The 24504-nt window shown below is 43.2% G+C and overlaps 1 protein-coding gene across 6 annotated transcripts in view; it reads right to left on the bottom strand.

Annotated features, from left to right (window-relative positions):
* Window positions 1–24504, bottom strand: part of LINGO1 (leucine rich repeat and Ig domain containing 1) — a 1785251-nt gene that overhangs the window by 115821 nt on the left and 1644926 nt on the right. Inside the window, exon 1 of one of the 6 annotated variants that reach the window (XM_033919601.1) lies at window positions 19743–19797. The exons of 2 other annotated variants lie outside the window; for them this stretch is intronic. In XM_033919601.1, coding sequence (XP_033775492.1) covers window positions 19743–19772 — 30 coding nt within the window. In that variant the 5' untranslated portion in view covers window positions 19773–19797. Of the gene's footprint in view, window positions 1–12334; window positions 12432–16122; window positions 16217–19008; window positions 19106–19742; window positions 19798–24504 lie in introns of those variants that run through there. 3 more of the 6 variants (XM_033919600.1, XM_033919606.1, XM_033919602.1) reach the window with 3 other exon arrangements.

The raw sequence follows: 24504 nt of genomic DNA, 5'->3' as shown, positions 1-24504 counted from the left end.
ATTATCAATGCCAATTAGCTTATTGTACAATTAAGTTGCACACACAAATTGGCTATGTGCACTGATTTGTGCATGCAACTTAGGACGCCATATGCAGAATTTGGGTAACAATTAGCATCAATTATTAGGTGTTAATTGCCAATCATCAATGCCAATTAGCTTATTGTACAATTAAGTTGCACACACAAATTGGCTAATGCAGAATTTGGGTCTATTTTGATATCTATGCTTGATGAAATCCACTTAGGATTTGATAGAGAAGATTTTTGTTGATGCCATTAGATATAGCAGCCAACTGCAATGATGTTTAACCATTCTATGTCTATTAGTAATTTAAAATCATATTGGACTGCAGGACAGATTATATCCTGGTTTGAATCATTTCTGTCAATTTCAAGTGGTTATGGGGAATTCTAAGTCAGAGTAGATGGGATCAGATGTGCCCAGGGAACATCATAGTATTATTTTTTAAGTTCAATCAAGTTTTATTGAGCATTTTTATATAAAACAAGCAACTTTTATTAAAACAGTCAGTAGGTATTATAAAACAGTCAGTGTTATTAAATTTATGGTCCCAGTACATAAGTTATTAGTAGGTGTAAGGATACATTAATAATTACATGCTGATGATCTCCAGTTTATTTTCCCAGTTTATAAATTCATTGAAACTGCATTTGAGCTTCTAGGGCTCTTTATCCAGACCATTTTTACTTGGATGATGGTCAACTGTTTATTTTGAAACATATCCAAAACTCAAATCCTTTGGCTATCGAGATTTGGTTCAATGGATTGTCCTAGAAGTTTCCAGTTTAAGATTCAACTATCCCTGTTGTACAAAAAAGACGAAAGCTTGGGAATGCTGCTAGATTTATTCCTCTCCTTTAAGGCCTTTTTAAATATGGTGAAGTGGGGGAGTGTGTGGTGTAGTGGTTAAAGCTACAGCCTCAGCACCCTGGAATTGTGGGTTTAAACCCACGTTGCTCCTTGTCACCCTGGGCAAGTCACTTAATCCCCCCATTGCCCCTGGTACATTAGACTGTGAGCCCACCGGGACAGACAGGGAAACATGCTTGAGTACCTGAATACATTCATGTAAACCGTTTTGAGCTCCCTTGGGCGAACGGTATAGAAAATGGAATGAATAAATAAATAATTATACTATTCAAAATCAAGAGGACCCCACTTTAAAGGCTAAGAGTCACTTATTTGACAAAAGAAAAGCCTCAGGTCTCTTAGTTGAACCTAGTTTTGCTCAACCTACCTCCACCCACATCATCAGCCAAAAAACCTTTGTCGGGTGTGACTAAATGCCAAAAAAGTTGTTTTGTTGGATTTTAGATTAAATGCAATGTTAAAGCTGTATTGCTATGGGTCTCTCTGTTTTCGCCAACGTTTCACGGCTATGAGGCCGTTTCTTGATGGCATACAGATTTCCAGCGTTTGCTCATACAGCTTGTTCGGTTGTCTTACAATCTAGATAGCATCCTATTGAACAAAACTAGGTTCAACTAAGAGACCTGAGGCTTTTCTTTCATCATATAAGTGACTCATAGCCTTTAAAGTGGGGTCTCCTTTAAGGCCCACATCTAACGGTTATCAAAACAGTCTTTTTTAAAATTAGAATGGTGTCTAAGTTAAAGAACTACTTATCTCCATGTAATTTTCTTATTATAATGTAGTATCTAGTTATGCAATATTTTGATTATTGTAATGCTCTATTTTGTGGATTGCCGCAAATATCACTGAGATCCCTTCCAGTGGTACAGAAGACCGCTATCTATGTGATGGTGGTGGTAAGGCATCTAGATTGAATCATATTATTCCATGGTTATTGAAACTTGACTTCCATTTGTTTGGCACAGTGGTTGGGGACCTAGGTGAACGTCAAGGACTGACCATTCAAAAGGCTCTAAAAATACAAGGCCAATATTCAAAAATTTTGTGCTCCTAACTTTTCCCGCCCCTTTTAGAAAACCATAGTGTGGTTTTTAGCACTGGCAGAAACAGCTCCGACACTCATAGAATTCTTATGAGCGTCGGAGCTGTTACCGCTCTGTGGCTGTGCGCAAATCGGGAGGGGAAGGGGTTGAGAGTTATGCTCATAGATTGGCCTCTTTCAAAAATTTACAAGGGTTGAGTGCATACATTTTTATTCTAAATTTCACTAAACTCTTAAATTTAGAAGCATAAAAAGTGGATGGTAGTCGGATTTAGGGCACAAAAAAGAAGTTAGCACTGATTTTCAGCAGTAGGCTCAAGAGTCTAGGCAAATGAATGGCATAACTTTTAAGCGCCTACATTAGGATGAATTTTCAGCTGAAAATGTATGCGCCGAAATTTGGCTTAAAATAGAACACAAATTTCGGAGCCAATTTAAGAAAATAAATTTAGGAGCTCAGCTATTTTTGCAGATTCATCTTCCACAAAATTGTGTTCCCAGTTCTTTACTATCACCCTACTCTATGTGTTGAATAAATGATATCCTGACGTTCTATTCCCATCGAGTAAATCCCTTTTTAGATTGTCCTCCAAATCTCTCATCTTCTGCTCCACTTTTACATGCTGAATGTGTGATATGCTACTTTTCTATCTATAAATTGGCATTCTTTTCCTACTCTGACAAATCTCTTTTGTAGACTGTAAACTGCTTACACCTGTCCAATACAGAATTTCCAGTATAGCAAATGTACGTTTTGAACAAAACACACACCAATTTTGTTGTATCTTCCACAGAACTTGGCCCATTCTTATGAAATTTAGTGCGTCATGTTCTGAAGTTGATGTGAAATGTTGTAAATATTTCTCACCACAACACAATACAACTTTGTGAAAATGAATTGTGAACTGAATAAAAACACATCAAAAAGTTTTATGGTGTTATCTTGCAGAAAAATGTAAAGTCAACAAGTAATGTTTCAATTAAGCAGATGTTTGAAGTGTGCTCCATTTGCACGAAGGCACGCCCTCAGCCTTGGCCGCCACTGATCTATGGACTTGTCAATGATGAACTGCTTTAGCTCAGCCCAAATGTGTTCTTTCTGCAGCATCATGCCTACGTGGGAAGAGGAAGTGCTAAAGAAAGAACACTTTTTCTGGGGTAGGCCGCCAGTAGGAGGCTCGCTTCGTTGTACCATGGTTGCCCGAAGATTTTAAATTACAGCAGTGAGGAGTTGGTAGGTGGGAGAGTTGGGAACTGGAGAGAAGTCATACCACAGGATCCAGCTGAAAGGGGGGAGGGACTGGGGTTGGGAATGAGAGGACAGATGCTGAAGGGGGATTGGGAAGGCAGGGAAAGACAGATGCTGCATTGTCTGGGGGGTTAGGAAGGGAGGGAAAGAGAGATGCTGCTGGTGGATGAGGGAAGAGAAAAAGAGAATTGTTTGACATAGCATTATGGAGTGGGAGGTAAAGAAAGATGGAATATATGGGGAAAGGAAGAAAGAGGGAGAATTGTTGGATATGATAGTGGTGGAGAGGAGGGAGGGAGAAATGTTACACTTGGAGGGAGGAGAGATGACTCAAAGAAGGGAGAGACGTCAGATGGAAAGAGGGAAGAGAGAGAGGACTACTGGAAGGGGAAGGAGAAGGAGAGAGTGATGTCAGACCAGGGAATGGAAGGGAAGAAGGGGAGAGAGATATGCCAGATTGCAGGAAGGAGAGGAGAGAAGGAGAGAGCTGTTAGACCAGGGATAAAGGAAGGGAAGAGAGAATCCAGATCATGGGAAAGGAGAAAGATTCCAGGCTATGGAAAGGTGAGCAGAAAGATGCCAGGCTATAGGAAGGGGGGGGAGAAGGGGGAAGACAGAGATGTCTGACTACGGGATAGGAAGAGAGAGGGATGAGATGATGTACAGGGATGGAGGGGAAGGGGAAACAGAGAGAGAAGATGGTGCACAGCAATGGGTGTGGCAGGAAAAAGATAAGAAGAAATGCTTCTTATGGATAGATGGAAATAGGGGAGAAGAAAGAGGGAGGAGATGGTACACATGGATAGATGGGAACAGAAAACATGGAAAAGTAGATAGATTTTGAGAAGAAAGCAGAAAAATGGATGAAAGATGAATGCTAAAGATGGATGTAGAACAAAACACAAAAGACCCCCCTCTCATCAGTACTGGGCAAGTTTCTCAAATAATATGTTCATATATTTCTTTCTCTCCTCTCTTCTACCTTCCAAAGCATTTAGATCAATGCTGTCTTGTTAAAATGTTTATTTTATTTTTATTTTTCCTATAACTCTACTTTTCACTTCTCTATTATCCTCCAGGTACTTTAGTTAGATTGTGAGCCTTCGGGACAGTAAGGGAATTTTTCAAGTACCTTTCTTATTTCTAATCTTAATGTATATTTTCTGTAAACCGCTTAGAACCTAACGGATGTAGCGGTATATAAGAAATAAATTACATTACATTACATATAACATTTAAAGGCTTTTAAATATTTAAATGAGCTCCTAAGCTTTTCAGCAAGGCACCACAGCAGCGGTACAATGTTGCTGGAAAGATGCTTGAATTTTAAGCATAACACATTGCATGGAGCAAGGATTCTCGCTTCTACTAGAGTGGCAAATGTTATGGCTCTACAAAAGTTGTTTAACAGTAGACCACTTATCTGAAAAGGTCAGTTCACGGCTCCAACACAGTCTGTGTTTCGCTACGCTACATCAGGAAGCCGGAAAGATGAGCTTTTTAAATAGTTTTTATTTGCAGTGTGCAGTGCCTCAGTCCTTTGGCCTACAAACTTGATGTTGAAAAAAGACGCCAGCTCAAGTTCGTTCCTTTTGGACGTGCATTTGGGACACCATAAAGTCTATTACCAATTGTTCAGAAGAAATTTCCTTTGACATTATAATTCTCCGATCTCAACACCCTTGTTTTACACAGTCTAACTGTCCTCCTAAACTCATTGATGCAATGTTTGTGACTGCCCTTATGCACATCTTGAAAAATTGGAAGTCTTCTTCATTACTAAACTATACCTTCTGGTGGAATTCTTTGAGCATGTATCATAAATTTGAATCATATGCTTATGAAAAGAAAAATATAATTCGACTTTCCAAAAATTTGATACAATGTAAATCACCCTGGAAATTCCTGGACTCGTATGTTCAATCTATTTCATAGACACTCCTCTCTTCTTCTTCTTCCTCTTCCTCTTCTTTTTCTTTACCCTCATCTTTTGTCCTTTTTTTTTTTTTTTTTTTTCTTCCTTCAATTTCTCTTTCCTCTTATCTTTTCTTTTACTATTTTTTCATGAACAGTCCTAGTACTTTGGATCTTTTAAAACGATTCAATTCTACATTGCATAATGTAACTGAATATTTGTTATACTAAATGTTTTGTTTTATATTTTGATACCATGTACTTGAACTGTTTCTTATATTTTTTCAAAAAATCAATAAAAAATATTGAACTAGAAAAAAGACGCCAGTATTGATGAGAGGGGTCTTTTGTGTTTTGAATGTATTGCCCCCTCAAGTGGACTATAATTTATAATCCTTGGTCTGTTTGAATCAAAGATGGATGTAGGGCAGAAAGTGAAGAAGGAGAGAAAAACAGCAAATGGATAAGAAGGCCCTGGATGCACAGTTAAGAGCACAAACAGAGACTGGGAAAAGATGGTTAGAAAAATAAAATCACCAGACAACAAAAGTAGGGGAAATGATTTTATTTTCAATTTAGTGATTGAAATGTGTCTGTTTTGAGAATTTACATATGCTGTCTATATTTTGCACTGTTCGGAAAGACATTCATTTGTTTCTATTTCTCTGGGGTTCTACCTCATGCAGAGTCTTGCATCTTGGGGTTTCATTTGTATATATTAGTACTTTTAGTTTGTGGTTCTATATTTGCATGTGTGACCAAGGCCAGGTGTTCTGGTAGGAATGAATGTTAAAAAGCAGTTTAATTTTTTGGTTAACCGTTATGTGTTGTCAATAAGATTATATTCTGAGTATACATGAAAAATGAATGGAAAAAATGGAACGGAGTCTGGGGTTGCCTATGGCAATCATTCTGTGTGTTAATCGGCGAAGCTACTGTAAATATCTTTTCATCTGTAAACCAGATGAAGTTGATGCTGTGCTCCGGGTACTTGGTCAAAAGCTGCTTGTACCGTTTCAGGCGTGTGTATTTTTTATGCAAAGTTAACTCTTGAGCATGACGCTTTTTAAGACACTTTAATTTCAGATTGTTATGAATTATCCCAACCACAGTTGTCTGGCTTATTCCTGCTTTTCTTGTCATTTAACAAGTTATTTGCGGCACGTTCTCCTGGCTCAGTACAAGTTCACGTACAACATCAATGTGCTCTTGTGTGCAAATCGAGCACGGTAATCCACTGTCTGGCTTACGATCCACAGTTCCTGTTGCTCAGATCTTGCCTAGAAGCACATCAAGGTCGTTTTTGTTCCGACCCTTCTGTGGGAACTCTTTCAAGAATCGTTGACTGCTGTAACCTTTTAGCAGTACCACGTTCTTCATCAGAATTCGTTTTTCTGCAGTGAAAACCATTTTGATACAGAGACTGTTTACAAACCATCATCTCCTTCTGCGCGTATCTCATAGCAACAATTCTTTTTCACAAGGTAGTGTTGTGGTGCAGTGGGAAATATTTACCACATTTTACATCAACTTAATTCAGAACACGGCACACTAAATTTCATAAGAATCGGCCAAGTTCTGTGGAAGATACGAGAAAAAAATAAAACGTTTTGGGGTGGGATTTTTTGGGTTCACTGTACAAAAAGTGACAACTAGGCCCATAGATACTAGCAGCCTGGTGGAAGCTTGGAGGGCAATATGACCTAGTCCTTTCCCAATTTCATGTGTGTAGTTAAGGGAGTAATGTTTATGTCTAATATCCTGTCGCCATGCCTTCCTCAACTGTTCTCAGCTTGTCTGATATTTTACAATAACCTGCTGGATCAGACAAACTGGGCCTATTGAGCTCAGCAGCATCCTGTCTCTGATAGAGGCCAATGTGGTCACTAGGAAGTACCTGGAAGATACCAAGCTGTTTCTTGTGCTTCCTATTGGAGATAAGCAGTGGTTTTCACTATCCCTACCTGGCTACTATTTTTTTTTTCCAGGAATTTGTCTTAACCTTTTCTAAACTCAACTAGACTAATGCTTTGACCATGTCTTCAGGCCACAAAGCCCATAGCTTAATTCTCCACTGAGAATACATGAATAGCATGCGACCCTCAAACTCAGAAGACTGGTCATGTAAACTTTACTGATATGCAAAGTGAAGCAGAACACTCAATGACATCAATACAACAATTCCACCATTTGAATACCCTTATGGTTTTTTCTATTTTTTCATACAGTTTTAAAGGATCCTCAGCGGCACCACTTGGAACTCAATAGTATTTCATTGTACCAAGCTTTACGTGTCAACTCGTCATCGGGTCCCAATTGTTCTTATCAATTTTAACATATATATTCTTCACTTCTGCATATTTATCAAACACTTTGAAATTCAAATATTTTCATAATTTTATAAGCTATCACTTAGCTTCTAGATGTGGTCTCCGGCTCGGGGAATGTCATACCGACATGTTTCGCTAGAAGTAGCTTTATCAAGGAATTTTCCCCCAATAATAAGCCGTCAGCCCTAAAGACAGAGTGGTCGTAAGGGCTGACGGCTTATTATTGGGGGAAAATTCCTTGATAAAGCTACTTCTAGCGAAACATGTCGGTATGACATTCCCCGAGCCGGAGACCACATCTAGAAGCTAAGTGATAGCTTATAAAATTATGAAAATATTTGAATTTCAAAGTGTTTGATAAATATGCAAAAGTGAAGAATATATATGTTAAAATTGATAAGAACAATTGGGACCCGATGACGAGTTGACACGTAAAGCTTGGTACAATGAAATACTATTGAGTTCCAAGTGGTGCCGCTGAGGATCCTTTAAAACTGTATGAAAAAATAGAAAAAACCATAAGGGTATTCAAATGGTGGAATAACTATACTACCATATGTGAAATAGTCTTGCTTAAGGACCCTTGTGAAAATTTGATTGTGTTATTAGTGAATCAATACAACAATGACATCAATACAACAATATACCAGTCAGTTTCAGCAAGACGTTACCTCACTGCTTTGCCAAACTTCATTCAGTACAGTTAAACGTTATTTTTAGGTCCTCAGCGGGCCACCACGCACTCAACTCATCTCATTGTGCGGGGCTTTATGCACCCTTTCGTCACTGGACCCATAGATTTTGTATGCGTTTTTAATGAATATTAATTTTACCTTCATTAATTTAAGTATAAATATGCTAAAAGTACTTAGCTTGGATTAGACGCTAGTCAGGAGGGTAGAAACATCAATCATCCAACATGTTTCGCCCGTGTACTTCACAGGGCTTTATCAAGGCTCCCTCTCCCACTCATAACCACAGTTTCCCGCCTAATCCAAACTACCTCAACCAGTCATAGGAAAACCCACAAACCGTTCACACATCCCCCAATCAGAGACGTCAAACGAAAAAAAAACCTGTACGATGGCCTTCTAGCCACACAAGCAGCAAAACTAGACTCCCAACTTTCCAATTTACTGATAACGACCCCAGACTACAAATCGTTCAGAAAAGAAATTTAAAAAACGTGCTAGTCAAGAAATCGTTGAAGACAAACTAGCACCGCAAGACTCGTCCCAATTCTCTAAAACAACCCGCTTTACTCTTCAATCTCTCTGGAAATGGCCAGATAACTCCTTTGTAATCCGCCTTGAACCGCAAGGTAAGGGCGGAATAGGAATCACTAATGTAATGTAATAACAAAATGTACTGGCAATTCGGTGGTGTTTACTCTTTGTAATCTATAATTTATTTATTCAATTTTCTATACCGTTCTCCCAGGAGAGCTCAGAATGGTTTACATGAGTTTATTCAGGTCCTCAAGCTTTTTCCATGTCTGTCCCGGCAGGCTCACAATCTATCTAATGTACCTGGGGCAAGGGGGGGATTAAGTGACTTGCCCAGGGTCACAAGGAGCAGCGTGGGTTTGAACCCCCAACCCCAGGGTGCTGAGGCTATAGCTTTAACCACTGCGCCACACACATGGAATGTGAAAATCCAGTGAATGAAATATGGATACAGTCAAGAGATATGATAGAACTAAGGGATTCGGCAGACTGACCTATTGGGTGATCAGGCATCCTCAGATGGGCCAGTCATTCTGACACTGGGAATGCTGTCCAGTATGGTGCAGGATACAAGATACCCCAAGAGTAATTCTATAAAGAGGCACCTATTCAGAGTCTCAACAGGTAAGTCCCACCTATCTGTGCCCTTCTCTTCAACTGCCAACTCCAGACTCCGTCCCGTCTGCCTTGCTGTACCGTATGCTTGGAACCAGCTGCCCGAATCCCTAAGACGGGCTCCATCTCTGACACTGTTCAAGGCCCAGTTAAAAGCCTACCTCTTCAAGACTGCTTTCAACTCTTAATGCCTTTCACCTTGGGTTCTGAATCCCCAACCCTATATGCTATGTCTGTCTGTCCAAGTTAGATTGTAAGCTCGTCCCGAGCAGGGACTGTCTATAAATGTCAGAATGTACAGCGCTTCGTACGCCTTTCAGCGCTATATAAGTGATAAGTAGTAGTGGTGGAGAAAAATAGCCGCTTACTTTTCTTCATAGAATACTAAGTGAACAAACGTGTCTATACTGGTGTAAATACTCAGACTTTGATTGTTAAGGAACATGCATAGATTACAATATTTTATAATTCACGCATAAATACGTATTTTGCCCACACTCTGCTCAAATTCCGCCAACATGAATGCCCACTTGCAAGTGCACAGTTACAGAATACCACGTAGCCTAAAATGGTCATTTATGCATCTATTCGTCCATGTATTCAAATCAATGATTAAAATATGACCTTTATGGCCACTTGCTGTCTAAACCTAAGTGGCTTCTTATAGAAATACCTCTTCTGAGGGCAGCCCTTAACAGCACAGTGGTTTGCAGGCCAGCAACATGGGAATCCTTGCCAATTCGTGATCATTTAAGCTTTTAACGGGGAAGATTTTATGCACAGCCATCAACCGCTGCAGCCAATATAGCGAGACCCAGGCTAGAGCCTGGAGCAGCAGTAGCCAATGTAGGGAGGCCAAAGTCAGGGCCTGGAACCGCAAAATCCAGTACAACATCAAAGTTGGTAAGGGAAAGAAAGGTGGCGAGGGAAGGCAAGAATAGAGGAGGAGGAAAAAAAGCCGTGAGTGGATGAAAGGTAGGGAGAACCTCCCCCCAGCCCCCCCTCCCCTGGGCCAATCTTTGCCACAGCGTGCCCCGTTAAGAGATATTTCCATTCCACTTTGTAACATAGTAGATGACGGCAGATAAAGACCCCAATGGTCCATCTGGTCTGCCCAACCTTACCCTCATTTTAAATTACTGATTTAATTTAAATTTTCCTTCTTAGCTATTGCTGGGCCAGAACCTAAACCTCTGCCCAGTTCAATGCTTAGGTTCCATCTACTGAAGTCTCCATCAAAGCTTACTCCAGCCCATCTAAGCCATCTCAGCCATCGAAGCCCTCCCCAGCCCATCCTTAACAAAACAGCCATATCCGGACATAGACCGTGCAAGTCTGCCCAGTCCCGGCCTTCATTTTTTCAGATTCGAGATCCTCTGTGTTCATCCCATGCTTTTTTTTAACTCTGTCACGGTTTTCCTCTCCACCACCTCCCTTGGGAGCGCATTCCAGGCATCCACCCGCCCCCACCTCCAAAAAAAAAACCCCTGCTCTTTTCTACTTCCTATCAGTTTTAGACTTCAATTCTGTTTTCCAGAAATTCACCTTGTGTTTTCTGGATGCCCTTTCTACCAGTGCTAGACTCTCTTGGATTGAGAGAAAAGCTTAGAAAGAAAGGGCAGGGGGATGGGAGGAAATGGATGGCCCATAATTTTTAGGAAGACTTCTTAGCTGCAAAGTCATTTTGTAACCAATTTCAAAAGGGAAATTTCAGCGCTGATTTCCCTTTAAAATTTGCTTGCAAGGTCTGTGGACTAAAATCACCCATTAACTTCTGCACCTGCTTTCTTTAGGAGTCAAAATTTGCAGAGACAGCATGCAGAGATTTTAAAATCATATGTGCACTGGTTATGTCTCTACTCAACTCTCTCCCCCACCCCTGGGAACGCCTCTCTTTGGTCTAGATATAAGTCTGCGCACCAGGGAAGTCTACACATACTTTAGCCAGGCTGACTGAGGGAAAATTTCAGACAGGCCAATTTAATCAGGTAATTCTACTGTTTACCTGGGTAAATGTCACCCTTTCCACTTTTTCTGCTTCCTTAAACCGTTGTCCTAATGTTGGATCGAAGGCTGGTCTCCCAGAAACCAGCATTTTCCACGCTATCTCCTTGAGACTCCCCCTGCTTCCAGGAATCATTGACCCGGTGCCTCAGATAGCAGAATCTGTAATCCGTTCCGTGTCACTAATCCCAGCCAGAAAACTCATCTCCTCCAATGTGCAGCGCTCAGATTTTACAGTTTAGCAGCGTCTCTCCATGTTTTCAGCACACTGGAGTTGGACAGACGCATCGTCCTCGCTAAACTAGGGCAAGAGGCAAACGAGAGAAAAAAAAAAAAAAAAGAAAACCCACTCGTCTTCGCATAAATGGAAACCCAATCGTCAGAGAGTCTCCAGAATCACAATGCAACGAGAGACACCAGCCACAGACTGTGGCTACTAAGCTATTTTTCTCATTAGCCCAGTTGGTATCGAGGAAGGGTAGTTGCTGAGGGAATGGTCCTATGTGGGGGGTCCTCTGCCAACAGGGAACAGGGCTAGGTCGAGCGAGAGTCGGTTAGAACAGCAGCACCAGAAAACCAGACAGCATTAACTCAGCACTGAAAAGGAAAACGAACAATACAGAAGAGCAACAAACCCATCTGGCCCAAACTGGAGGTGACACGGATAAAGGAACCAGAACAGATCCAGGCTACCTAGGAACCTCTATATAGCTGCAACATGGGCGGGTGGGGGGTTGTAAACATTATCCCACACCCTTCCCAGCCTGAATGCTTTAAGATCTCAGAATCAGACTACACATACACCCTATACACAAGAGCATCTGAAAATGAATGGTGGTTTGAGATTAAAGCATCCCTCCTATCCAGATCAAGGGGTGCATACAGCTGCCCTAGAGGGGAGGCAAAGAGGTGGGAAGGAGCGGGCTGGCAAAGTGGAGAGGGGGGGAACTGGATCGACATACTTTCGGGCATGCACATACCATGCATACATACAGATATATAAAGACAGAGCGAGATCTGACATGATAGAAAATCAGACTAAAATCCGTTGTCTTACCTGCATCTCATTCTTGCAACCTGCCTAGTTCTAATCGAATTCACATCCCCAAATCCACCTGCAGTAATGCAGCTCCCCCACCCTCTCGCACACATACACACAAGCAAAAAAAAAAAAAAGGCTAGCGGATCGTCTCCTCCAGCTCAGGAAAGCCTCGTCTTCCTTTCTCGGCTCTTATGTCTTTTCTTCTCCCTCCTCCTCCTCTGCCTCGCACCAGGAGTTCATGAAAACCCCAAACGTCCAAGCAAACAACCAGCCAGCCTTGAGATCTCCCAAGAAGGACCACTTGCCCTGCGCTGCTTGTGGCTTCCGACAGACCCGAAGCTCTTGCTGCCTTCAGAAGGCAGGTGGAAAGCAGGGGGAGGAGAGGGAAGGTGGGCTGGAGCCTGTGGAAGGAAGGGGGAGGTTGTTTCTGGCATGGAACAAAAAAAAAAAAAAACGGAGGGGGAGACGCACGGGGCTCTATGTGTGTGTGTTGGGGGGAATGGAGAGAGAAAGAAAGCATGAGACAGACACACATGTAGCGAGAGAGAGAGAGAGAAAAAAAAAAAGACAGACAGAGAGACATAAACTCGCACTTATAGAGACTGAGATAAATAATGAAAAAGAAAGATAGGGGGAAAATGTGCCCAGCGCAGCTCTCACTCTGCAGCAACCTCACTCAGAAACTGCTCATGCAAAAATTTGCAGTGCCTAATCCAAAAAGGAGAAGAAGAAGACATTTGCTCGTTTAGGTCAGGTCCTCTATGGATAAACAAAGCCCCGCAGGGTCAATTCTTCTGCCAGAGAGGACAGATCACCAATGAGCATAAACTGTTATTGCTGTTTGCTTTCTATTTATCATCATCAAGGCAAAGCAAGGTCTGTTATCTTTTCTTCTTAGCTAGCTCTGTCTCTCTGTCTTCTTTCCCGGAGACAGTTCGGATGCTGGGGGGGTGCCAGCAATGTCTAGAAGAGCCAAAGTGTTAGAAGGGCTCTGTGAGCTTGGATGTAAGCATTGAATCAATACCGGCTTCTCTCTTTCACTTCTCAGCAGCTAGCAGGGGCCAGAGAAGAAGGGAAGCCAAGAAGCTATTTAGTGAACTCCCCAATTCTTCTGCATCTAGAGGGACCCTCCTTTCCCCCTTCTGTGGTCATCATCCCCAGCCTAAAACCAGACCAGTGATGGCCTCCTCCTCTGGCTGAATTCCAAACCACACAGTCTTTATTAATGGTCCATGGCCACTGATGATTTGGTGATAGGGCACACACAATATGTTCAGACCTATAGGGGGGGTTTCCCCACTAGGACAGATGGGTAATCTCTTTTCTAGCCGTTTACCCTTCAGCCCCTTTCTCGTCTCCTAGCCCCTCCCCCACACTGATTGGAAATATGGGACATCCACAATTTTCATCTGATGCCATCTGGTAGCAATAGAAGAGGGTGGGGGGGGGGGGGAGGTGAAATAACCACCTAGATACCATCCATGGCAATAGAAAGAGGTGGGCAACTGGAGAACAGGGCTCCATCCTACATAAATGCATCCACTGAAACTATTCTCCTGATTAAGCCAGTTCTAGGCATTTACCGGAAAGCAGAGACTATGAGGCAATCAAGATAATATTTTTTGACTATATCTAATGTAAACCACAATTTACCTGATTACATCCAAATAAATACAGTCTGTAACAATATGTCAAAAATAATTACAGTCTGTTCAGTTTACAAGAGATTGCAGAACTATGTATATGTATAATTCTGCAACCACGTTATACACACTGTATTCAGCATTTCTAGACCTGCCTAAAGCATATCTACGTTGACACATCTATAACCCAGGCCATCATCCACATAACTACTCCCACTGCATAAAACATATCTGCATTCATATATATATATATATATACCCAGAATAGAAACATAGAAAAAGACGGCAAATAAAGACCATATGGCCTATACAGTTTGCCCATTCATGTCATCTAAGAGCATAAGAACCACCATACTGGGTCAAACCAATTGTCCATCTAACCACAGTGGCCAATCCAGGTACCTGGCAGAAACCCAAATTGTAGCAACATTTTGTGCTACCAGGGTAAGAAATGACTTCCCCCAAGTCTTTCTTAGTAGAAGACTATGGACTTTCCTCCAGGAACTTGTCCTAACCTTTCTTACACCCAGCTCTGTTAACCACTGTAACCACATCCTCTGGCAATGAGTTCCAGACCTTAACTATTCTTTGAGTTAAAAACAAAACACATTTCCTCCTATTTGATTTAAACGTATCCCCATGTAATTTCATCGAGTATCCTCTGGTTTTTGTACACCACTCTACACCATTCAGGATTTTGTAGACCTCAATCATATCCACCCTCAGCCATCTCTTTTCCAAGCTAAAGAGCCCCGACCTCTTTAGCCTTTCCTCATACAAAAGGCATCTCATCCCTTTTATCATGTTGGTTGCTCTTCTTTGAAACTTTTCTAATTCCAATATATCTTCTTTTTTTTTTAGATACCACGACCAAAACTGTGCGCAATAATAAAGGTGAGGACATATCACATGATGCACTCGGGTGGGGCCTAAGTCCCTGATTGGCTGAGGCACCTCGGGCTCCTCTCTGTTAGGAGGGGCCTGTGGCGCCCCAGCCAATCAGGGCCTTAGGCTCCTCCCCGTGCAACACATTTGCAGGGAGCAGGAGGAGGCGAAGGAGCAGGAGGGCTTTGCGGTTCCTCCTGCTCCGGAAGATGTCACTGGAACCTAAGGAGCAGGAGGGACTGACCAACCCTCCTGCTTCCAACTGTTAGGTACGGGGAGGGTGTCAGATTAGGACGGGTCAAGCCAGGCCCAACCAGGGGTGGGCCGGTCAGGTCAGGGTGGGGCAATGTGCCGGTCAGGGGTGTGCCAAGCTGGGGGGAGTGAGTCACATGCCGGTGCCGATCAGGGGGTGACTCAGTTGGTATCCCTCCTGCCATATTGGAATGGGCAGGGAGGGCAGCATTGGGTGGTGGCAGGGGGGAGTGGGCATCCCTCCTGCTATTTGTGGGTCGTGGAGGGGGATTGTTTATGGATGAGTTGGCAGGGGGGGGTGTTAGGCAGGGCCAGAGTGTTTCAGGCCGGTGCCCGATCTCTCTTCCCTGCTCACCGGACTCTCCTGCTCTCTGCCGCTGTTCCCCGCAGTGCAGGCATGCTTTAAAACCGCGGGCTTGCACTGCAGGGAATGGCGGCAGAGAGCAGGAGAGTCCGGGAGCAGGCAAGAGAGATCTGGGTTGGGCTGAGCCCTGATAGCAGTAACAGGAGACTGCTTCTCCTGTCACTACTGTCAGGGTGTGCGCATGAGCGTGGATCGCTCTGGCCGTGGATAGGGGCGTGCTAACGATCATTTCCATTTGCATGCAGGCCTTTACTGAATCAGTCGGCCGGCATGCAAACGGAAATGGAGCGTGCACGGTTTGGAGGTTTAGTGAATAGTCTGTTCAGTTGTGCACAACATCACTGTTTCCAGTTGTTATCTAATCTAATCTAATGCTTAGTTTTGTATACCGAGTCTTCAATCCAAGAAAGCTCGACTCGGTTTACAGTAGTTAGATAAGGTAGTGAAAATATGAAACAGTAATTAAATTAAGCAAATAGTAACATAGCAGAAGTAGGAGAGGAATTAATTACCAAAGTGTTTGGTGAACAGAATGGTTTTCAAAGACTTGCGAAAAGATGAAAGAGAACTAAAACTTTGCAAAAAAAGTGGAAGATCATTCCAAAGTTGGGTGAACTTGAAGGACAGAGATTGGCCAAAAGCTTTGGTTCTTTTAATACCTTTACTAGATGGACAAGATAGCTTAAATTGTTGATCGCCCCCTTGCAAAGGTTTCCAAGTTTATGATACCCGTTTGGACCCCTGAGGAAGGAGTGTTTCTTCGAAGCACGGACCATGTCAGGTCCGGGTTCTCCAACCCTTTTGCATACAAACTGTTTCATGGTCATATTAATGTTTGCTTATTAAAGACTTGGCGTCTTGTACACCATTCCTGCTGTTTTTTCTTTTGTTCCTTGTTCAACATATCACTGCAGTTCTGTTGGATTTTTTTGGTGTGTGTGTGTTTGCCACTGAATTACTGCTCCACTGCTGCAGTCACTTCCAAATCAGTTGAAAGTTGTTGCCCTTTCAAACTCTTTTTCAGGTTTGGAAACAGAAAATAGTCAGATGGAGCAAGATCTGGGGAGTAGGATGGATGGTCTATGCACTGAAACTCCAACTGCGTCAAAACATCCGTCATTTCGCCAGCCTTGTGATCGGGTGCATTGTCTTGCAAAAAGAGAACTCCTTTCCACAGCTTCCCCCTCCCTTTTTCTTTCAATACCTCCTTTAATCGGCACAGCAAGTAACAGCAGTATTCTGCATTAACTGTTTTGGCCCCTTGGAAGACAGTCATTACAACACCTACCTGATCCCAAAACACTGTGGCCATGACCTTTTCTGCTGACTTTTAGGTCTTGAATTGCTTTGGCCTTGGAGAACCTGAGTGCCACCATTGCATGGACTGTTGTTTCAGGATCATAGTGGTGTAACCATGTTTCATCAACAGCAATTAGTCATTCCGAAAGGTTGGCACCAGCTTGCTGAACATGTTGCGAAATCAACTTGGAAATGTCCGCTTGATGTTTTTTCTTGTCAGCATTCAAACATTTGGGCACCCACTTAGCCGACAGCTTCTGCATATCCAGCTGCTCATGGATTATATACCCAATACGTTTTCTGGATATTTGTAGCGTCTCGGCAATTATTTTAGCCGATGTTTGCCAATCTGCCAGAATCAGGTCATGATCAACAATTTCAGGAGCTGACACCATTTGAGGCTTCGCAGACCTAGCTGCATCTCCAGTCTCGAAACCTCCACGCTGAAAGTTTGCACACCGATTCTTCCCTGAGGAGTATGATGGGCGTTTCTCACACAATGTTTGCATCATACATTCATAGATTTCCTTTGGAGTTTTCTTCTGCAGGAATAAAAACGTTTCTGACGGCTTGGAGCTCCACACTTGAAAATTCAACACTTTTCGTTGACATGGTTCAATCAATGATCTGAAAAAAAATGTCAAAACATAGCATTACGATTCTGCAAACTGGCACTTTGCAAAATAAAATAACACTCTTTTTCAGCTACAGTGGCATAATAACGCTCAAAATTTAGGAAATATCTCTTCCATATTACTACACCCATAAAAACTTATCTGCATCCTCAATTTATTTATGTAATCGATTTTCTAGCCTGTCCTCTCAGAGGAGCCCAGAACGGGTTACAATTTTACATACATAGTAAAAGGATAGCAACAAAGCTACAAATTCACACATAGCAGATATACAGAACAACCGACTGAAAGGATGAACGGTAATAGTGAGATAATTCCTAAGTACCGCGTGTAGGACTGAGTACATGTTTAGGGGGTTGAGTACAGTAGCAAGGCAAACGATAAGGCAATATAAGTATAGCAGGTACAAATACAATACATTTATCACATAGGGCAAATACATTCAATGTAAAGGACAATTTTAAGGCACTCTTGATGTAGGTACATGTAGTAGGGAGACAAGATCTTGTGTGGATGATATACCTGGTATAACATCCACATTACTACACACACTACACAGAGTGTATCTACTTGCTCATTACATTACTGTATCCAGGGTAATTTTTTTTTTAATTCTTTATTAATTTTCACTTTTACATCACCAATACTTTGGAGACTAACAGAAATTCTTAAAATAAAGTATAATAAAACTGAAAATACAATAGGAAATATTTAACGCCTTTCACCCACAACACGTAGGTAATTGTGATCCAAAATTAGGGAAAAGTAAATAACTATAAATGATAAAGGAACACAAATGCATTTGAAAGGTCACTCCAAGACTCTGCCCCTAGCCCAATGGTCTCAAACTTGCGCCCCGCCAGGTACTATTTTGAGGCTCTCGGTATGTAAATCATAATCACAAAAGTAAAATAAAACCGTTTCTTGATCCTATGTCTCTTTAGCTATAAATGACAATATTATTAAGACGTAACCAAAAAGAAAGATTTATAAACTATAAAGAGTTTTACCTCATGCAAAATTGTCATTTCTTTAATAAGACATTAACTATTTTTTTCTGAGGCCCTCCAAGTATCTACAAATCCAAAATGTTGCCCTCAAAGGGCCAATCTACACCGAATGTATGGAATTTACACTATGACATTCATTTCTTTAGAACTTAAAAATTCCTCGAGCTGCTTAGGGTCAAAGAATTGAAATTGTTTGCCTTCATGAACAATATAACAATTACAAGGAAATCTTAACACAAAGTTAGCAGATAAAGCCTGAACCCTAGCCCGAAGGGCTAAGAAGGCTTTTCGCCTTATCTGTGTATCTCGTGCCAAGTCAGGAAATACAGTGGTTCATTGGTATGTGAGCATAATTCGTTCCAGAAGCATGCTCGTAATCCAAAGTGCTCGTATATCAAAGCAACTTTCCCCATAGGCCATATGGCAACTCAGATGATTCATTCCACTGACTGAATACCGGTAGGTACATCTCTCTGACCTGACCCCCCGACCTGGGGAACTGGCTTTGTTGCTCCCCCGAGGCCAACGGCCACTGCTTCCTCTCTTTGTGATTGCCTCCTCTCCCTCCCCTCCCCCCCCCACAGACCGGCCCTGTCCTTACCCGTGTGCCACCAGTGTCGAAAGTGCCTGCCGCTGGTTCTCTACTGGGCCATGAGCATCTGTGCATGCTCAAGGCCTGGCTCTCACCCTCTCCGAGATTCTCATGAGATTCGAGATCTCATGAGAATCTCGGAGAGGGTGAGAGCCAGAAGGCCTTGAGCATGCGCAGATGCTCAAAGCCCAGCAGCAACCCAGCAGAGAACCGGCAGCAGGCACTTTCAACACCGGTGGTGCACAGGTAAGGACAGGACTGGTCAGTTGGGGGGGGGGGGAGGGGAGGCGATTGCAAAGGGAGGGAGAAGCGCCAGTGGCCTCGGGGGAGCAATAAAGCCGGTTTCCGGGGTTGTGGGCTTGCAAATTGAGTCAATACTCGGTTTGCGAGTTACAGTTTGATCGAGTGTTTTGCTCGTCTTGCACAATGCTTACAAACCGCGTTACTCACAAACCGAGGTTTGACTGTACTCTTATTTTAGGCCCTAGAAACTGAGAGCCCAAATGTTTAAAGGAAAGCTTCATAACATTGTTATGGTCAAGTTCAAAAGCGAAGGTAACCAGAAAAGTAGTCCAGGGGTTTTTCCTTCTCATCTGTCGCCTCCGGGTTAGCAGGGCTCCTCCAACCCTGGCGGCATTGAACACATGTAATAGAAGGAAATGCCCAATCCTTAGGCGCCAGACTTATGCCTGTTGAAACCTGGTGCCCAAGTTGGGCTTGCTGATGCAATATATTATTAGTACCTGTGCATTGTTCTGGAACGCCCTTGACATGCAAATGTCCCTCCCACAGTCATGACCCCTCTTCAGACATGCGCTATGGAACTTACACACCCTGCCTTATAGAACAGTGCGCAGCCAGATGCATGCACAAATTCTAATGGGTACCAATTAGCCTCAATAATTAGTTGCTAGCACTTAATTATTGATGGCTCAGACTGCGTTACTTAATTTGTGTGCACAGATTGGGAGCACGCGCAAATTTGATCACAAATCTGGGCACTATACAAGAATCCAGGGGTTTGTGACTACTTCATCCAGCTAAATGCAACCCCTATATAACCATATTTAGCATATCTGTCGGGTTCATAGACAAAACCGCTGAAGACAAAGGCACGCGCCGACAACTGAGCGCAAGATGATAGCGCACGCCGAAGAAAAAGAGTGTTTTTAGGGGCTCCAACGAGGGGTTTTGTTGGGGAACCCCCCCCCCCCCCCACTTTACTTAATACAGATCGCGGCGGTGTTGTGGGGTTGTAACTGCCCTCATTATACTGGAAACTTAACTGTTTCCCTGTTTTTTAGGGAAAAAGTGAAGTTTTCAGTAAAATGTGGGGGGTTATAACCCCCCAAGCCCCCCCACAACGCCCACACAACGCTGCGCAATCTGTATAAAGTAAAGTGGGGGGGGGGTTCCCCCCCCACTCCCCCTGTCGGAGCCCTTTAAAACAGTCATTTTCTTCAGTGCGCGCCTCCGCATTGCGCTCAGTTGTCTGCCCGCGCCTTTGTCCCGGCGCGCTTTTGACCTGACACCTCTGTCGTACTGTTATTATATTAAAGGCCTCCCAATTTCTGCAGTTTCACAACCATAGTAAATTCAGCAGAAGTACAGAAAACATCAACCATAGTCTACCCATATCAGCACCATGGGTGTACATTCATTTGAAACAGCAGGAAAAACACTGAAATTTCATTTTTTTCTCTCTTATATTGTCAACATTGTGCACTACTGTTTAATAACGTACTCTATGAATAGAAGCACTATAGCACAACAGGGTGTGCTATTTGAGTAACAGAGCACATTATTGAGCAAAATTCCCATATGTAACATAGAAAACTCAACAAAATGAAAACTTTGGGGCTTGCATCACGTAGCTATAATTCGGGTTCCTCTTTCCCACATGCATTACTTTGCACTTGCTCACATTAGACATCATCTGCCATTTTTTGATGCAAACTGCTCTGGTTGTACAAAAGGCGAGCAGTTAACGTGTCCTTCCGATACATAAGAACATAAGAATTGCCACTGCTGGGTCAGACCAGTGGTCCATCGTGCCCACCAGTCCACTCACGCGGCGGCCCTCTAGTCAAAGACCAGTGCCCTAACTGAGATTAGCTCTACCTGCGTACGTTCTGGTTCAGCAGGAACTTGTCTAACTTTGTCTTGAATCCCTGGAGGGTGTTTTCCCCTATGACAGACTCCGGAAGAGCGTTCCAGTTTTTCACTACTCTCTGGGTGAAGAAGAACTTCCTTACATTCGTACGGAATTGATCCCCTTTCAATTTTAGAGAGTGCCCTCTCGTTCTCCCTACCTTGGAGAGGGTGAACAACCTGTCCTTATCTACCAAGTCTATTCCCTTCAGTACCTTGAATGTTTCGATCATGTCCCCTCTCAATCTCCTCTGTTCGAGGGAGAAGAAGCCCAGTTTCTCTAATCTTGGATTTTTCTCTCATAGGGCTAAATGATTTGTGAGCAATAAAAAAATTATTTTGGACTAGCATGGCGAGATAAAAGAGGGGAGAAGATTTGTGGAAAAAATTGAAAAAAATCTGAGAAAAACTGGGAAAATAATGAATATTTGGAAGCAATGTGGGTGTGATTTTGTTATGGTATTTTCACTTTTATGAGCACTTTTTTCACACTGAGGAGACATGCCCCCCTCTTCTACGAAACTTTGCTAGCGATTTTTAGCGCAGAGAGCTGTGCTGAATGGCCCACGCTGCTCCTGATGCTCACTGAGTTCCTATAAGTGTCGGGAGCAGCACGGGCTATTCAGCATGGCTCCCCGCGCTAGAAACCACTAGCGCAGTTTCGTAGAAGAGGGGGTTAGTGATGTATGGGGCAAACTCTATAGAGCGCCATCGTTATTAATATATGAGTTGTAGCCCGCGGGTTTACTGCTCTCATTTATTGAACGCAGTTCCCCAATACTGAGGTCTTCCTCTCCCTCTTAAATTTTTGGGTGGCATTAAACTACAATGTTTTACCTTCTCTTCCCTTGTTTTACATCAAATGTTTGAGCTCATCGGCTTTTTCATTCTCCATCTATTTTCGTACATTTACCAATAAATAAGATATTCCATGAAACAGGTTTGGTAAATCTTGGGTTAGGTTTAGGCCATTTGGAGCTTAAACATGACCATCCAATGTAAAGGGAGCAAGTTTAACAAGTCAGAGGATAGCAATGTGGGGGGAGGAAGATTTTAGAAGATTACATTTATTTATTCAATTTTCTATACTGTTCTCCCAGTCAGAATGGTTTACATCAGGGGTGCCCACACTTTTTGGGCTTGCGAGCTACTTTTAAAATGACCAAGTCAAAATGATCTACCAACAATAAAATTTAAAAAAAAACCACAAAGCACACTATACGCATAGAAAATGTTAATTATCATTCCTATTCCAGGGTTTTTCAAAGAGGTCAAAGCAGATGACTCTATGCACTATCACCTCAGTAACAACCATACAAAAATAGACAAATATACCCCCCTCCCTTTTTACTAAACCACGATAGCAGTTTTTAGCGCAGGGAGCTGCGCTGAATGCCCAGCGCTGCTCTCGACACTCATAGGCTCCCTGCGCTAAAAACCTCTATTGCGGTTTAGTAAAAGGGGACCTTAGTGTAAAATATAGACAGCAGATATAAATTCAGACACATTTTGATCACTAAATTTAAAATAAAATCATTTTCCTACCTTGTCTGGTGATTTCATGAGTCTCTGGTTGCACTTTCTTCTTCTGACTGTGCATACAATCTTTCTTCCCTTCTTTTAGCCTGTATGCTTCCTCTCCTCCAGACCTCATTCCTTCCCCCAACTTTTCCTTCCTCTTCCCTGCCCTTTCTTTCTCTCTGCCTCCCTTTCATTTTTTTCTGTTTCTCTTCTTTCCTTCTGTCTCCCTGCCTGCCCTTTTTCTTTCTTTCTCCCTGCCCTCCCCCAAGCCACTGCCACTGCATTACCATCGGGGACCAGGACCCAAAGCTCTCCCTGCTTCGGCCAACCAGCATTCCTCTCCTCGTCGGGAAGAGGAAGGCTGATCAGCCCAAGATCGTGATCAATCTATTGGGGGAAATGCTGCCGGGTCCTGCCTTCGCGGAAACAGAAAGTAGGCAGGACCCGGCAGGAAGAAGAACAAATGCTTCACTAACCTGTCTCCCGCATTAGCCTGTAGCGAACGCTTGCTTCAGGGCTCTCAATATGTGCGTGCCGGCTTCCCTTCTCTCCCCCCCCCCGGACATAACTTCAGGTTTCGGAGGGAAGAGAAGAGAAGCCGGCACGCACACGTTAGAGCCCGGAGCATAAGTTGCTACGGGCTGAAATCTGGTTTTTTGGGGTTTTTTTAAATGTTCAGCAGCGGCAGATTTCAGCTGGGCGGAACGCCCAGCTAAAAGGCCCTAGGGAGAACACTGGAGAGGAAGGCTGATCGGCCCGTAGATCAGGACGGCAACACGAGTCTATCACAGAGCCCGGGATGGGCTCAGCGATCGACTCGCGTTGCCTTCCTGAGCTACTGGTCGATCGCGATCGACGCGTTGGGCACCCCTGGTTTACATTAATTTATTCAGGTACTCAAGCATTTTTCCCTGTCTGTCCCGGCAGGTTCACAATCTATCTAATGTACCAGAGGCAATGGGGGGATTAGGTGACTTGCCCAGGGTCACAAGGAGCAGCATGGGTTTGAACCAACAATCTCTAGGTGCTGAGGCTATAGCTTTAACCACTGCACCACACTCTCCCCTCATGGCAGCCATTCAGCTAGCGGCTCTATATGGGGCAGGAGCACAGGGAGATCACTCCTGCCCTGGTTCACCACTGAACCACCAGGGATTTGAAAGGTACACCAGGGAGATGGGAGGGAGGTAAAAGATTTTAGAGTCAGCTGGGACAGGAGGTGGGAGGGATCCCTCCTGTCCCAGCCCACTACTGGACCATCAGGCCTGGCGGAGGCCTGCAACAGGTCTGGGAGGGGGGCAGGTGGGCACTGACCCGAATAAACCAACCATTCTTTTGGCCCACATATCTCAGTTTATATTCAAGTATATACGGTAAGTGCTTGCTAACATCAATACTTGATTGTTATTGCTTAAGTCGCTAATTAATTTGCATGTGGCTCTGGGCTCCACGCCCAACCCTGGGCAACCTGTAAAGAATCTGGGGGTATGTGTAGCTTGCAAGGTAGAGTGGTTTGGGAAGGGATTGGGCAGAAACAAAATCTACATGTGTATTCCCTATTTCAGAAAGGGAATACAGGTGGATCTCCCACTATATCAACCCTGGTATTTACAGCTACTGCTTTGTACATACAGGTTGTTCAAAAGTGTTCAATTTGGCCAGCAGTTCATGGGAGTGCATGTATGTGTGGGGGAGGGGGGTTAAGGAAGGTGACCTCCTTAACTCCCTATTATGCATTTCCCTCTCCTAAAGAAAAATAATAGGCCCAGTATTTAGCCCATAGTGGTAACTGGCTGGTAAGATGCTTTTAGCTGCAGGTTGAACTAACGAAAA

The sequence above is a fragment of the Geotrypetes seraphini genome, chromosome 14 (genome assembly GCF_902459505.1).
Source record: "Geotrypetes seraphini chromosome 14, aGeoSer1.1, whole genome shotgun sequence".
Classification (NCBI taxonomy): domain Eukaryota; kingdom Metazoa; phylum Chordata; class Amphibia; order Gymnophiona; family Dermophiidae; genus Geotrypetes; species Geotrypetes seraphini.
The sequence above is the reverse complement of the archived record's forward strand: the minus strand, read 5'-3'. Positions and strand labels throughout refer to the sequence as shown.